The 16,705-nt window shown below is 37.6% G+C and overlaps 2 protein-coding genes across 2 annotated transcripts in view; one reads left to right on the top strand and one right to left on the bottom strand.

Annotated features, from left to right (window-relative positions):
- Positions 1-14,257, top strand: part of LOC127950830 (protein APCDD1-like) — a 112,398-nt gene extending 98,141 nt beyond the window's left edge. Inside the window, exons 2-6 of the mRNA XM_052548161.1 lie at positions 8,955-9,114; positions 9,763-10,252; positions 10,989-11,310; positions 12,470-12,864; positions 13,821-14,257. Coding sequence (XP_052404121.1) covers positions 8,955-9,114; positions 9,763-10,252; positions 10,989-11,310; positions 12,470-12,864; positions 13,821-13,862 — 1,409 coding nt within the window. The 3' untranslated portion in view covers positions 13,863-14,257. The remainder of the gene's footprint in view (positions 1-8,954; positions 9,115-9,762; positions 10,253-10,988; positions 11,311-12,469; positions 12,865-13,820) is intronic.
- Positions 14,258-14,568: 311 nt separating this feature from the next.
- LOC127950836 (vesicle-associated membrane protein-associated protein A) overlaps positions 14,569-16,705 on the bottom strand; it is a 15,384-nt gene continuing 13,247 nt past the window's right edge. Inside the window, exons 5-6 of the mRNA XM_052548167.1 lie at positions 16,644-16,705; positions 14,569-15,109 (exon numbers count right to left, since the gene is read on the bottom strand). The exon at positions 16,644-16,705 is cut by the window's right edge and continues 94 nt beyond it. Coding sequence (XP_052404127.1) covers positions 14,948-15,109; positions 16,644-16,705 — 224 coding nt within the window. The 3' untranslated portion in view covers positions 14,569-14,947. The remainder of the gene's footprint in view (positions 15,110-16,643) is intronic.

The following is a 16,705-nucleotide window of genomic DNA, read 5'->3' as shown; positions in this document are numbered from 1 at the left end:
TGAAACTTTGCACACACCTCAGAACTGGCGAAAATTTACGTCTGATATGGGTTTCAGAAGTGGGTGTGGCAAAATGGCTCAACAGCGCCACCTATACACGTTCAACGGTGTGCGCCTCGAGCTACGTTTCATGTACATGTATGAAAATCGGTATACTCATGTAACTCTCTAATACCTACAAAAAAGTCTCTTGGAGCAAAATCCGAAACCCAACAGGAAGTCGGTTATTACTAATAGTATGAGCAAATTTTGTGTCATTTTTGTCATTTCCATGCGTTGTATTTTAACGAACTCCTCCTAGAGATTCATTCAGATCAACACCAAATTTGGTATGCCTAATCTGAAGGCCTTTGCGATGTTAAATTGCGAAGCTTTTGAGTTTTCGTTAATGGGCGTGTCCGTGGCGGCCTGGCGAACTTCGATGATTCGCCATGAAACAGGAAGTTGCTATAACTCAGACATACAATGACCAATCTGCCCCAAGCTTCACATGTTTGATGAGACTCCTGACCTGAACAGATTGACATGCCCATATTCAGTTATAGTCATAGCGCCACCTATTGGCAACAGGAAGTGACATATTTTACACTGCGATGAACTACTCCTAGAAATTTTATGACATCAATGTATTTTTTGTGGTCAGTCTAATCTAAAGGCCTGTGCGATGTTAAGTTGTGAAGATCTTGAGTTTTCGTTAAAAGGCGTGTCCATGGCGCCGTCACGAAGTTCGATGTCTCGCCATGGGAATAAAAGATGTTATAACTCAGGCATAAAATGTCTGATCTTCCCCAAACTGCACATGTGTGATAAGAGTCCTGGCCTGAACACATCTGAAGGCCAAAATTCCATCAGGTGTGGCAAAATGGCTCGATAGCGCCACCTATACACTTTCAACAGAGTGCGCCTCGAGCTATGTTTCACGTACATGTACAAAAATCGGTATACATATGTAAGGCACCAATACCTACAAAAAAGTCTCTTGGTACGAAATCCGAATCCCAACAGGAAGTCGGTTATTTAGAATTTTCTCTGCAAAATTGGCGTTGTTTTTGCCATTTTCAGGGGTTGTACATTAACGAACTCCTCCTAGAGATTTAGTCAGATCAACACCAAACCTGGTCAGTGTAATCTTAAGCCCTTTGCGATGTTAAATTGCGAAGATCTTTAGATTTCATTAAAGGGCGTGTCCATGGTGGCCTGACAAATTTCGATGTTTCGCCATGAAAAAGGAAGTTGCTGTAACTCAGACATACAATGTCCAATCTGCCCCAAACTTCACATGTTAGATAAAACTTCTGCCCTTAACAGATCTACATGCCCACATTCAGTTATAGTCATAGCGCCACCTATTGGCAACAGGAAGTGACATGTTTTACGCTGCGACAAACTACTCCTATAATTTTTTTGAGATTAACATATATTTTGTGGTCAGTCTAATCTAAAGGCCTGTGCAATGTTAACTTTTGGAGATCTTGAGTTTTTGTTAAAGGGCGTTTCCATGGCGTCATGACAAAATTTGATATCTTGCCACAGCAAGAGAAGTTATTGTAACTCAAGCATAAAATGTTCAATCTTCCGCAAACTTCACATGTTTGATAAGAGTCCTGGCCTGAACACATCTGAAGGCCAATATTCCATTATAATGATAGCGCCACCTGCTGGCAACGGTAAGATTGGCACATATATGGGATATACTTTGATATATTCCACTTATATTCAGGACATTAAATGCATATTTCTCAACGTTCACCTTTTTACTAAAGCCACACGATGGCGGTGCGCCCGGGTGCGAGGGCCCGTTCATCGCTGCTTGCAGCTTTAATTAGGGCTCAAGCCCAAAGGGCGAGAGGCCTATTGTTTTCCTTAGGATTATTTTTTATTATTATTATTATTATTATTATTATTATTATTTTTTTCCAACGTCTCGGGGGCTTTTGGGGCCCTTAACATGCTTAAAAAGTCTTGAATATTGGCACACAGATTGGAACCTGCGGCCATTAGGGCCGGGCAGAGACTGATACACGGGCGTGGCACAGGGGCTCTACAGCGCCCCCTGGAATATGGAGGGCCATATATCATACATTCTTGCTCGCAGACGTATGAAACTCGGTACACATATAAATCTCATCAATCCAAACAACTTTTGTATTGCATATCATAGGCTCCGCCCAACAGGAAGTTGGCTATTTAGGGTTTAGTATTCAAATTTTTCGTCAAAGTTGTGGGGGCTTTTGGGGTCCTTAACATACTCAAAAACTCTTGAAAATTTGCGCACACTTTGGAATCTGTGGCCTTTAGGAGCCTGCAGAGGCTGGGACCCGTGCGTGGCACAGGGGCTCTACGGCGCCCCCTGGAACACAGTCAAAAATTTTGATGTATAGCTCACACATACTTGCACATATTCATATGAAACTCAGTACACATATAGATCTCATCGTGCCGAACAACTTTCGTATTGCATGTCATAGGCTCCACCCAACAGGAAGTCAGCTATTTAGAGTTATGTAAAAAGCGCATGCTCTGGAATTTGAAATACTTGTCATAGGATTTTTTCTCGATTGCCGCCAAACTCGGTCAACATGATCTCAAGACACTGGGGATGAAAAATTGCCAGGGGATTTTTGATATCTCGAAAGGTTTGCTCGTGGCGAGGCGTTGAAATTATGGCGAGAAATGAGAAACAGGAAGTGTCTAATACCGTCCACATACATTTCCTGATTTTAATCAAACTTCATCAGATTATTCGTTGTATGATGTCGATCGCATATATGTGACTATTAGGAGTCAAAGTTATAGCGCCACCAACTGGCAGAAGGAAGTGTGTCATTTTCAAAATGATTTGAATTCAGCATCTTATTATTACTCGATTTGCTTCAAACTTCATCAGAATAATGTTAAAACACAGCCGATATAAATCTGCAAGGGGGATATTGATATCTAAAAAATTGTTGGCGTGGCAACATGTCAAACTGGAATACTTCTCAGGTGATTTTGAGGCAAATAACATACTTAGAATTTCACAAAACTCTGAACACACATCAGTATTTCTGATAGGAACTTAAATTGTGAATGGATTTTGGATAGCTTGAATGGTTTTGCCGTGGTGATTTTTTTAAATGACCTTACAAAGGGAATCATTATTGTATTTTTAAATTGCAGCTTCCAAACACGTCAAAGAATTTTTTCATACAGATGAAAAAGTCATTCTGAGGAAATATGCATAGTTTCACGACTTTACAACACTGTATGGATAACAGAAAATTAAAAAACTGTCAGACATCTCATCTCACTCTGTCCCTCTGTTTGAGTATATGTGCTTCAGACTTCCATTGTCTGAGAGAAATAGCGCCCCTACAGGTTCAATTCCCGGACTTTTACTTTCACTTTTAAATCGGTTAAAAATACAAACAAATACTTAGATTTAATTCACACTGACAAGCTAAACCAACATATCTGATTATTACCGGTTCAGGACTCATGGATAAATTATTTCTGGCCAGAGATACGTGAGAAATAGGAGAGATGAATCACCGCTGTGATCACGAGCGTCTGGAGTAAAGAGCTCAGAGAAAACGAATTTATTCCTGTTTTAAAGCTTTTAAAAATAAATTATTACAGCGATATCACACAATCAACCAATTAGAACACACCAAGAGCTAAATTAAGATGTTTTTGAACTGTTTGTGTGAAAATGAAATATTTGCAGCTGCCTATCTGAAATCACGCCTCCGATCAGCGCGTACAGTGTCGAGCTCAAAACAAACGAATTTATTCTTGTTTAAGAGCTTTTTTAAATAAAATATTACCACAAATGCACACAATAAACCCATTGTAACACAACAAGAGCTAAATGCAGGTGTTTGTGACCTGTTTAAGTGTGCAAGACTATTTGAAAGCGCGACTGGCAGAATAACATGTATCTCTCGAGCTGCAGGATTCTGGCTTTCGTCGTACGAACGAACACATCACGGACAAGATTATTTCAAAACACATAATAGCTTGGCGACTATAAACGAAAACAGCCACGTGAACATAAACTGTTGAGAAATAAATCTGAAGTGGATCTACTGGATTTTAATATTAAGTGACCGCATATACCAGCTGCTTCTGTCTTCAATTTTAATCTATATAAAAAATTAAACTCATTCATCTTGGCTGCTTTTTTAATGTGTGTACGTATTTATTTATTATTTTGCTCTAACAAGACTTAATCTATATTTAATTAAATCAATTACATTTGATTTTACATTTGATTTTTCCATTTCTGCATCTAAACGCCTAAAAACCTAAAACATGCTCTATTATACTATTGTTAGCAATTTCTTTATAGTCCAATTTATCTGGTGTACACACTTTTATTTTCATAATAAACTTGTTTGTTAGATTATACACAGTTACAGTGGTCTATAATAAATATTGACAGGTTTTATTCAAGCTGTTTAGAATGATTGCTGTAGGCTAATTTTTTAAAATGTAAATCCAAATAAAAAAATAAAATAAAAAAATAAATAAAAAAAAAATAAATAAAAAAACATTGGAAAAGAATAACTTGTACTTTTTTATACATTTTGTATAGTTTCATAGTTTATGCATTATAATTATAAAAACAAATAAATTTAGCCACTCACATAGAAATCTTAGGCCTTATCCTTTTCTGACAGTTTTAGGGATTTTTAAAAATCCTAAAAAACCTTATTTGTGCTGCAAATAATAATTTCAAACTAATTTGATACTGACCTCTGACATCCTGTGACATGATATTTATTTGAATTTACATAATCTCATGGATGTAACAGTAAATCTGTTCAGCTCACAGATCAAGACTAAGCTGTAATGCAAGCAGAACTTTCACAAATGCTTGTATGCAAATAAAATCATTACAAAACACTTACAAATCATTTAAGGGATTTGATAACACTGTAAAATAATATTTAATTTGTTAACATTAGCAAATGCATTGATAACACTTTATAATAACTTCACTCATTTGTAAATAGTCAGTTCATGCTTCATAAAGCCTTGTACCAATATTAATAGTCAGTAGTAGTTTATAAATACAGCTATAAATAGCTTGTTCTTGGTTTATAAGCACATTTATTTAAAAGGAGAGTAAAGGGTCAGTTATCTTCCTATGAAAAATAAAAAAAATGAAAATAAACAAACAACAACAGATTGATACAGAACTCAGAAATGTTATTGTGGATTTATGATAAACTCAGCCTGTAAATGAATTCATTCTCCTCCAAGAAGACACAAGTAGTTCACACCAAACTTTTTTAACATGAAGCCAATATACTGAATATATTAAATTGCGAATGGGTTTAGGATACCTTAAATGGTGTGGCCATAGCGATTTATTAAAGTAACATAAAAAAATACAATAGTTATTTTACTATATCTTTAAAATTTTTAATTCCAACTCTTCATAATTTTTTATATACGTAGAAGTCATCATTTGAAGGAAGCACAGTAAGTTTCATAGCTTTATCATTTTCAAGAGCCAGCATAAAATTAAAACTATCATAACATATAAATCAAGCTTGCAATTCTTAGTACCAATAATGGCCACCAGATGGAGCTATAGGATCACTTTTAAATAATTATTGTAGAAACAAGTATGATTTAAATCATTTATAGAAATCTTTCAAAGAAAAATAATATGAATTTTATGTATTTTACTGATAAAATGACCCTCACTTAATTAGAATAACAAGCTGAAGTATTGTGAACTGTATATTAAGAATAATTCTTTATAGGCTTTATGGACAGATACGTTTTGAGTGACTCTTGAAGGTTCAGCACCACATCCTCTTTTACCACTGTTTAAAGAATGTATCTTACAGAACAGGTGCGGATGAATTTTGAATGGCTTGAATGGTTTTGTCGTGGTGATTTTTTGAAATAACAGTAAAAAAAAGTAACCAGTAAATGTCTTTTATTTTTTTAAGTGCAGCTTCTAAACGCTTCAAAAAAATGTACACATAGAAGACAAGTCATTCTGAGGAAATATGCATGGTTTCATGACTATACAACACTATATCTATCTGGATGATAGAAAATTAAAAAACTATCATACATCTGATGTCACTCTGTCCCTCTGTCACTGTGGGTAATGTGTGTTTGTGTGTGTGTTAAGTGAATTAGGTGTGAAACTATCAGGGAGCATTTAGTCTCCAGTGCCAACATTTTACAGAACTGCCACTTTCCTGGAGTCTCCAGAATTATTCTGTGTCAGGTTCTGAGAAATCAAAGATTCCAAAAAATGATTTAATTAGAATACCATGAAGTATTGTGAAATACTATATATTAAGGCTTTATATATAGGCTTTATGAACAGATTAGAGTGACTCGTGAAGGACCAGCACCACCTCCTCTTGTCCGATGGTTTGAGGAATATATCTTCCAGAATCCAGGATTAAGATTTAGGAGCTCATTTTTATTCCACCTCCTTTCCTGAAAGTCTGTCTTGCAGAATTGACTAAAAATTAATCTTCACATTAATTCCTAATTATTTTGCAATTATTTTTGTCAGTTCTTCTTGACCTGTTTTTTTTTCTTCTTCTTTTCTGACCTCATGACCCAGTCAGCATTTTTGTACAATGGTCACGTCTTAACTTATCTATTTCTGTATTGCATTTGTGTTTGATATTTCTCATGGGTATTTCATAATTTTCGACTTTGAGTTAAAACTCTTTTTTAGCGCATTTCATCTGTAAAAGAAAACATGCCTAATAATTCTGCACATGAATATAAGGAGTTTTTCTCTTCCAGCTTTCCTGGAATATTGTATAGCACTCATAAATGATTAAATAAAAAATAATGGTAGTTATTAAGATTGATATGGCTTGGAATTGGTAAAATGTGCTTGGAAAAAAAATCACAATAAAACAATGTTTTAATGTTTAAGTTTGGAATATTAACTGACATGAATGAATGCTATATAAATATTGTTCATGTTAACATAATGTTTATAAATGAAATCTTATTGTAAAGTGTTACTAAATATATATATATATATATATATATTGTTCTGTGAATGTGATTTTAAAGTCTAGATGATTCGGATTAACCCTTTAACTGCCATATCCTTTAAAACCTCACTGCCAGAGGGCTATTGTGAATGCACCTATACACGTTCAACGGTGTGCGCCTCGAGCTACGTTTCATGTACATGTATGAAAATCGGTATACACATGTAACTCTCCAATACCTACAAAAAAGTCTCTTGGAGCAAAATCCGAAACCCAACAGGAAGTCGGTTATTTCTAATATTATGAGCAAATTTTGTGTCATTTTTGTCAATTCCATGCGTTGTATTTTAACGAACTCCTCCTAGAGATTAATTCAGATCAACACCAAATTTGGTATGCCTAATCTAAAGGCCTTTGCGATGTTAAATTGCGAAGCATTTGAGTTTTCGTTGAAGGGCCTGTGTGTGGCGGCCTGGCGAATTTCGATGATTCGCCATGAAACAGGAAGTTGCTATAACTCAGACATACAATGACCAATCTGCCCCAAACTTCAAATGTTTGATGAGACTCCTGTCCTGAACGGTTTGACATGACCATATTCAGTTATAGTCATAGCGCCACCTATTGGCAACAGGAAGTGACATATTTTACGCTGCGACAAACTACTCCTAGAAATTTTTGACATCAATGTCTTTTTTGTCGTCAGTCTAATCTAAAGGCCTGTACGATGTTAAATTGAGAAGATCTTGAGTTTTCGTTAAAGGGCGTGTCCATGGCGCCATGTCAAAGTTCGATGTCTCGCCATGGGAGTAGAAGTTGTTGTAACTCAGTCATAAAATATCAGATCTTGCCCAAACTTCAAATGTTTGATAAGAGTACTGACCTGAACACATCTGGAGGCTAATATTCCATTGGGTGTGGCAAAATGGCTCGATAGCGCCACCTATACATTTTCAATGGAGTGCGCCTCGAGCTACATGTCATATACATGTACGAAAATCGGTAAACATATGTAACACACCAATAGCTACAAAAAAGTCTCTTGGTACGAAACCCGAATCCCAACAGGAAGTCGGTTATTTTTAATTTTCCCTGCAAAATTGGTGTTGTTTTTGTCATTTTCAGGGGTTGTATTTTAACGAACTCCTCCTAGAGATTTATTCAGATCAACACCAAACTTGGTCAGTGTAATCTAAAGCCCTTTGCCATGTTAAATTGCGAAGGAATTGAGGTTTCGTTAAAGGGCGTGTCCATGGCGGCCTGACAAATTTCGATGATTCGCCATGAAAAATGATGGTGCTATAACTCACACATACAATGTCCAATCCGCCCCAAACTTCACATTTTTGATAAGACTCTACACCTGAACAGATCTACATGCCAATATTCAGTTATAGTCATAGCGCCACCTATTGGCAACTGGAAGTGACATATTTTACACTGTGACAAACTACTCCTAGAAATTTTATGACATCAATGTCTTTTTTGTGGTCAGTCTAATCTAAAGACCTGTGTGATGTTTAGTTGTGAAGATCTTGAGTTTTTGTTAAAAGGCATGTCCATGTCGCCATGACGAAGTTCGATGTCTCGCCATGGGAATAAAAGATGTTATAACTCAGGCATAAAATGTCCGATCTTGCCCAAACTTCACATGTGTGATAAGGGTCCTGGCTTGAACACATCTGAAGGCCAATATTCCATTATAACGATAGCGCCACCTGCTGGCAAAAGGAAGATTGGCACACATATGGAATAAACTTTGATATATTGCACTTATATTTATGAGTTTAAATGCATATTTCTCAACGTTCACCTTTTTACTAAAGCCACACGATGGCGGTGAGCCCGGGTGCGAGGGCCCGTTCATCGCTGCTTGCAGCTTTAATTGATATTGTATTTCATCAGTAGCTTCCCAGCAGCAGTGTGTAGAGTAAAGGAGCGGATGAGCAGATGTTAACGCTGTGTCTGTTCTGATCGGTTCAGGTTGTGTGAAGGCCTCGTCTCCTCGTCTGGCTCTAGAGAAGAGTCTCGTCTGGCCGTCCAAAGACACCCAGTGTGTGCACCTGCTCAAACACCTGCAGAACGGGGCCCGAGTCACCGTCCAGATGCCGCCCATCATCCAGGGCCACTGGGTGTCCACCAGGTGAGACAGAGATAACCCTGTGTGCCATCAAATGACCAACTAGAACATGGATCAAATTATATCATGCAATCATTAAACCAGTTCTACTGTACGGGAGTGAAACCTGGGGACCAGTATTCAAAAAACTCATCCTCTAATAAAGCAAGAAGATATAAATCCACTGTAAACCACGGCTTCACAGGGCTTATTGTTTTATAAAACGGTTATACATAATAAGGTATCACAGAGCAAATAAAGTATAATTATAGTAATAAAAACAGTATTCTTCCACAAAACAATGAAGCTCCTCAGAAACAGTTGTGGTTGCTACAAACCGGTTGCCGAGCAACTCACAGAAATAAACAAAGCTGTATGTTACTTTGTATCGCAACTTCAAAGTAGCACGACTCAACCAATCAGAATCAAGGACCGGAACTCTCCGTTTTATAACCTCCGTATTTACATTACATAACATTTGCATTTATTCATTTAGCAGACGCCTTTATCCAAAGCGACTTACAGATGAGGACAGTGGAAGCAATCAAAAACAACAAAAAAGAGCAATGATATAAAACCTATGTAATCTTTTTTAGAATAGTGAATGATGACTGATTTGTGTTTCGAGGACAACAGCACATCACATATTAAAGAGTGTGTTTTATGTGGCAGCTGCGAGGTGCGTCCCGGTCCGGAGTTCCTCACTCGCTCGTACCGTTTCTTCCACAACAACACGTTTAAGGCGCTTCAGTTCTACTGCGCAGACAACCAGTGCTCCACGCCGAGCTACAGTGTGCAGGTGCGAGGCCGTCTGCGTCTGCGCCAGCCCTCCTGGATCGTCCGAGGCGGCACCGAGGCTCACTATCAGATCCACAGCATGCGTCTGGTGTGTTACTCGGCGTCTGCGGCACGAGAGCTCGGCTGCGCTTCCTGGGAGCCCAACATCAGCTACGAGCTGCGGAGCGTCTGCGACTGCGTCTGCGGCTGCGCACTGAACGTCTCCATCCACGAGCTGCAGCTGCTGCGGCTGGAGAAGCAGTACCTGCATCACAGTGTGGATCAGCTGCTGGAGGAGCTGTACCTGGGAGACATTCACACCGATGCGACACAGAGGATGCTCTACAGACCCTCCAGCTACCAGCCGGCGCTGCAGAACACACGGGTGAGAGCAACACATGAGCCTGGGTTCAAACCATACGTCTGACACAACACCAGTCATAAGGGACAGTCTCTTCAAATAGAGAGTTATACGTTATTTATAAATCCTCTCTCCAGTGATGTGTGGTTTGTTCGGAGAACAATATTTGTCTGAGATACAACTATTTATAATAATCTAGAATCTGAGGGAGCAAAAAAAATTTAAATATTGAGAAAATCATCTTTAAAGTTGTTCAGATGAAGTTCTTAGCAATACATATTACTAACCAAACATGGAGTTTTGATTATTTATTGTTTGACAATTTTTTTTATCTAAAATTTACACTGAATATATGACATAGATTTTTACAAATATATTATTTATGGTTTTGTATATTTTTATAGTTTAGATGTATCCTTTACAGTCACTATATTTGAAACATATTTACAGGAATATATTTAACACTGAATATGTAATTTATAGTGTGAATATATCATTTAAAGTTTTTGTATTATTTAGTTTTTACATTTTTTAAATATAAAATTTGGACCTTTAATATATAATTTACAACTTGATTGTATCATTTATAGTTTAAATAAAAAAAAAAAAAACACTTTGAATGTATCATTTAAAGAGTCACATGACTCTTGACCCGTCTCTGATTTGTCTGAGTGTCTCTGATTGACTAGGTCAGAGGTCAGAGGTCATTCTCATTATCAGATGGTCAGTGTGTGCCCTGCTGTGTCTGGTGTATCCTCAGAATCAGGATGTGAGCTGTGTGGTCTGTGCAATCATCTCTCGCTCAGATGAGTTTGATCCGCCGGTTCTCCCGCCGCAGCCCGAGCTGACGGTGACCCTGAGCGGTCAGTGGGCTTCCCGCCGCTGCGAGGTCCGGCCCGAGGTCCTGTTCCTCACCAGACACTTCCTCTTCCACGACAGCACGCACACCTGGGAGGGTCACTACCATCACTACTCTGACCCGGCCTGCAAACACCCCACCTTCAGCCTGTTCGCCCGCGGTCACTACAGCCGCGGCCCGCGCTCCGCACGCGTCATGGGCGGCACCGAGTTTGAGTTCAGAGGTCAGAGGTCAACTCATTTAAGCACACACCTCGGTTTATTATATTAGCCATTAAAACCAAATCTATATCACGATGCAAAAAAATCATAATGGTTCTAAACATAAAATAAATCAACATTTTACCACCTAAGACATAGAGATGTATATGATTCGCGAACCCTCTCTGAACTCCCGAACTGATTCAAATAATTTGCGATCCCCAAACTGACTTAAATGATTCGCTCTCCCGCTCCGAACTCCAAAACTGACTCATTCGCGATCCCCATAACTGACTCAAATGATTCGCGATCCCGCTACGAACTCCCGAACTGATTCAAATGATTCGCGATCCCGCTACGAACTCCCGAACTGATTCAAATGATTCGCGATCCCCAAACTGACTCAAACGATTCGCGATACCGCTCCGAACTCCCGAACTGACTCAAATGATTCGTGAACCCGCTCCGAATCCCGAACTGACTCAAATGATTCGTGAACCCGCTCCGAATCCCGAACTGACTCAAATGATTCGCTATCCCGCTCCGAACTCCCGAACTGACTCAAATGATTCGTGAACCCGCTCCGAATCCCGAACTGACTCAAATGATTCGCGAACCCGCTCCTCCGAACTATGACATATATTCAGATATAAATGTAATTTAAAAAATAAATTTATTATTTTCGATTTTGAATATTGCACCTGTCAAACATAGTAACCCACTTTTAAAAAGCGTGAGGATACGTAACAACTTCGTTTTGTGTCAGAATTTTCACACTTTCATTCATAAATTCACCCCATTTGTTTGAAAAGCGACAGGGGTTAAATCGCGGAAATGGAACTTGTTGTATAAAGTAGAACGTCACGGAATTCGGCCTTTTCTTAATGAATAAATCAAAAGTAGCATTTAATCAAATCTCGATAGTGATTGATAGTGATTAACACTGAACAGAAGACAGTAAGTTTGTAAATGATAGCCTGTGTCCTTTTGTAGTGTGCACATATATTTATCATCAAACTGTGATAACTGTGACTAAATTCAGTATATATACGTCTGCCATATGTTGCCACCCCTCAAAAATTCCTGCCCGCTTCTCGCCACCCCATCAATATTTTTCTAGATCCGCCCCTGACTGTAAGTATATTCATATTTTCTCCACTGTTTGTGTGTGTGATCCTGCAGTGAGTGAAATGCGCGTGAGACCGATGGATCTGGCGACCGTGTCTCTGCTGAATGTGTTTAAAGGGAACAGCTGCGGTCCTCAGGGCGCGTGGCAGGTGGGCGTGGAGCAGGACGTGACTCCGACCAATGGCTGCGCAGCGCTGGGGCTCCGCCTCCCGCACACTGAGTATGAGCTCTTCCGATTGGAGCGTGACGCTGAGGGCAGACTCCTGCTGTTTAACGGTCAGCGGCCCAGCGACGGCTCCAGCCCTGACCGACCCGACAGACGACCCACGTCCTACCAGACCCCGCTGGTGCAGTGCTCCGCCGCCGGGGGTCAGAGGTCAGAGGTCAGCGCCGCGCAGCGCCTCAGCAGCCTGGCAACCACAGCGACGGCGGTCTGGAGTTTGCTGTTTGTGGGTTTCTTACCCAGAATGCACTTGTGTTATCCGTCAGACGGGACGGATGAATGAAACTGCTGCACAACAGATAATGCACTTTACCAGAACGAAGCCTGACGAAGACTTTCACTCAAGACTTCCTAAAACAAGCCTCAGATTCGAAGGAAAAACACCCCGAAATAAAGATTCTGTCATTATTTATGTACAACACAACAACAGTTCATATAAAGATGCCTATTTCTAAGAAATCATATATAAATTAATTCATCAATGATATATTTAAACGAAAACGAACAGCTTAAGAATTTTAATTTCTGACCTGAGTGAATTTGAGATGAAGATATGAATATTTTAAAGGCTACATGGAAGTAGAGGGAAATATTAAAACTGTAGATAAACACTGCTGACTTTTATAACTTGTAGTACTTAAATTACAGTACTGCAGTGTGTGGACAAAAAGAAACGAGGTGGAATAAAATAGTGCCCGAAGATTTAGTTTCTCTCTTTGTATTCTCTCTCTCATCAAAAACACAGTTTTTTTTTATGTTTCCTCTCATAAAAACTTTTAGGATCAAAAAATCTACAAAAAAAAAAAAAAAAAAAAATACCATTTAAAGTTTTTTTTTCTCATCTTAATTTTTTTTTTACTCTAAAAAAAATCATTTTTACAACAACAACAAAATAGTTCGCTAAGAAAAATATCAAAAAAAATTCTCATTTTGTTTTTACCATTTTAAGTTTTGTTCCCTCCTCTTATTTTTTATTTACTCTTATAAAAAACATTTTTCATAAAAATGTTTGTCAACAAAAAAAAATCATTAAAAATAAAATCTCTCATCGAAAACAATTTTTCTTCTCATAAAAGCTTTTCCCATCCAGATACAAATATTTTTAAGTGAGGCTAGATCATGTTCGGCTTTGATGCAGGCAGGATCAGAGACGCTGGTGTTCTTTTCTTCTGTATTTAACAGGCTTCAGATTTTAGGAATGCTTCAGATCAGAGGGATTTCTGACAGATGCTGTTCAGGCCAGTACTGACCCTTCAATATTTCAGATTCATCAGAACATACAGTGAATTATGAGTTTGTGTAGCATTTTATCTGCTGAGATGTTTAGTGACACACTGAGACTGACAAGAGAAACACTTAATTCATTCCAGCTGTTCGGATCGTTTCAGTGTGATGAAGGAGATTCATCTGAACTCAGCGGATGCGTTTTAATCATACGTCAAGAACTTTTAGCATTGATTTTTCCTTCTGTGTAATGATGATGAACTACAGTGAAGCTCAGTGTTTGTTTCAGTGCTGAGAGCCAAACAGGAACCAGAATGAGTTTTTAACAGAATAAAAGTCTCCTGCTTTATTCTGACACTTTAAATCCACAAAAACTCTTGAAGTAATGTTTTATATTAATTGACAGTAAAAAATAAAACTATGAACAGTGTTACATAATATATATAATGATAAACACTAGATATGCATTTTTGGTTTTGAATTCATATATATATATATATATATATATATATATATATATATATACTGTATAAATATCAGAAATAATGTTTTATGAAATATTTTAAAACATTATTACATTTGTTATAATAAAAATAAATATATGAACTGTATATATAAAATCACACACACACACAAATAAAAAAAAATCTAGTCAAAAACACTCCATCAAGAAATGAGTAGACAAAGGAAAGACACAAACATCAGGTTCAGGTTTTTTCTTTTATTTCTTCAATGTCATCTAGTATGAGACACTAAAGTGTGGATAAATGCTGCTCTGACAGAAAGTACATTAATAATATAATTAATAAATGATAATTACAGTAATAAAACAGTCTGCGTTGGAGTTGTTAGGAACAGAACGAATGTACAGGAGGAGGCACCTGTGTCTCTGGTGAAGGTCCGAAGCTCTTCCTTCGTCTGGACGAACCATTAAAACCACATTTACACTTTCCATCGAGTTTGAGTGAAACGAAACGCGTTTGAGGGGAAGACTTTCAGAAGCAGTTCATGGCTCTAACATCCGTCTGGCCCTCAACAGAAAACAGCAAATGAACCCAAACAAAGAGAGACGGGGGTCTCTGACTCTACAGGATGAACTTGCCGAGGAAGAACCCGATGAAGATGGCAGCGATGACCACCAGCAGCGAGGGAAGAGATCCAGCCCTGGACTCCAGACCCAGAGCAGAGCTGGAGTTACTCGTGAGGTGCTCGCTGCGCTGGGACCTCCTCAGCCTCAGACCCTCGTCCTGACACACACACACACACACACACACGAGACAGAGACACACACACACACACACACACACACACGAGACACACAGACACACACACAGACACACGCACACACACAGACACGCACAGACAGACACACACACAGACACGCACACACACAGACACAGACAAACACACACACACAAAGACACACACACAAAGACACACAATGTTTTTTATCATCATCTTCTTTGGATTGAAATAAAGCTTAAGTAATATATAAATAAAAATCTGCTAATACTGCTTTAAGTCTGCATTTTCATTTAGTTAAAGCATAAATTGCAAAAAATAAAAATACAAAAATTAACAAAACAACAAAAACGGAAATAAAACAATTAAAATTAAACCTAAATAATAATATAAAAAAACCTAAACTAATAAATATTACAAAAGCACATTATAAAAGCACAAAAATTACTAACTAGACAAAAAAAAAAAAAAAAAAAAACTAAATCAAAAATTAAATCAAAATGAAAATAAAATAATTAAAAAACCCTGAAGATAACTAAATATTGAAATAAAACTAAAATGTTAACTGAAATCACTAAAGCACTAAAAGCACTAAGTGGGCATAAATAAAACTAAGTAAATTTAAATAATAATTTAATAAAAATGTATAATAAATGTCAAAAGTAGAAAAAAAAATTAATAAGTAATTAATGCACTAAAGCACTAAAATGACTAAGTAAACATAGAAAATAAAACCTAAAAACACTAAAACTGAAAATTAATTATAAAAAGAAGAAAAAAAAGTAATAAAACCAATAATAGTACATAAATGATACTAAATAACAGTGGCACGGGTTATTCGGTCAAAACTTAGTAGTAGAAAATAATAAGTGAATTTATATTAATTATGCTCCGACTTTAAATAATTTTTTGGGCCGATACCCAAACCGATTTTAACAAACAACTATTGGCCGTTTCTGATACTGATACTGATTTAGGTCAATTGCATAAAGCAGGGCTTAAAAACAAACAAACAAAAAAACTCTGTTCTCTCGGAGCAGAATCTGTATTTGAACGTTTCTGTTCCTCCGTATTATTACCGTACTTATTGAGTACAAAAAAATACCAGGTAATAACTAATAACTGATTTCTGGTCACACCAACACTGGTTTGTCATAGAAGCAAAACATCATTCAAAAACTGTAAAGCTTTTGTAAAATAAAGAAATGCGCTTTCTGCCGTCTCGGTTTCCTTTCCGTGAACTTCGGAGTGAGTTACAATTATCCAAAACTCAGCACAATTTTTTCTTTCATTTTGTTAATCTATTAGTGATTTAAGTTAAATATATTTAGTGTATAGACCTTCTTTTTTTTTTTACGTAGCCTATATTGTTTTATTCTGCTTTCTGTTTTTGTACAGATTTTATTTTGTTTTGGCAAGCATTTAAAATGTAATAAAAAATCGGTTGATAAATATCGGTGGCCGATAAATCGGTGCATCCCTAATTGATATTGTTTCTAATGCTTGATTTAGAAGACGCTTCTAGTTAATGTGACGCACCTTGAGCTGGCGATTCTCATCGTTGAGCTTGCTGACCTCCGTCTGCAAGCGCTTACACTCCT

The sequence above is a fragment of the Carassius gibelio genome, chromosome B2 (genome assembly GCF_023724105.1).
Source record: "Carassius gibelio isolate Cgi1373 ecotype wild population from Czech Republic chromosome B2, carGib1.2-hapl.c, whole genome shotgun sequence".
In the NCBI taxonomy this organism is placed as follows: domain Eukaryota; kingdom Metazoa; phylum Chordata; class Actinopteri; order Cypriniformes; family Cyprinidae; genus Carassius; species Carassius gibelio.
This window is presented reverse-complemented; position numbering and strand designations above follow the sequence as displayed.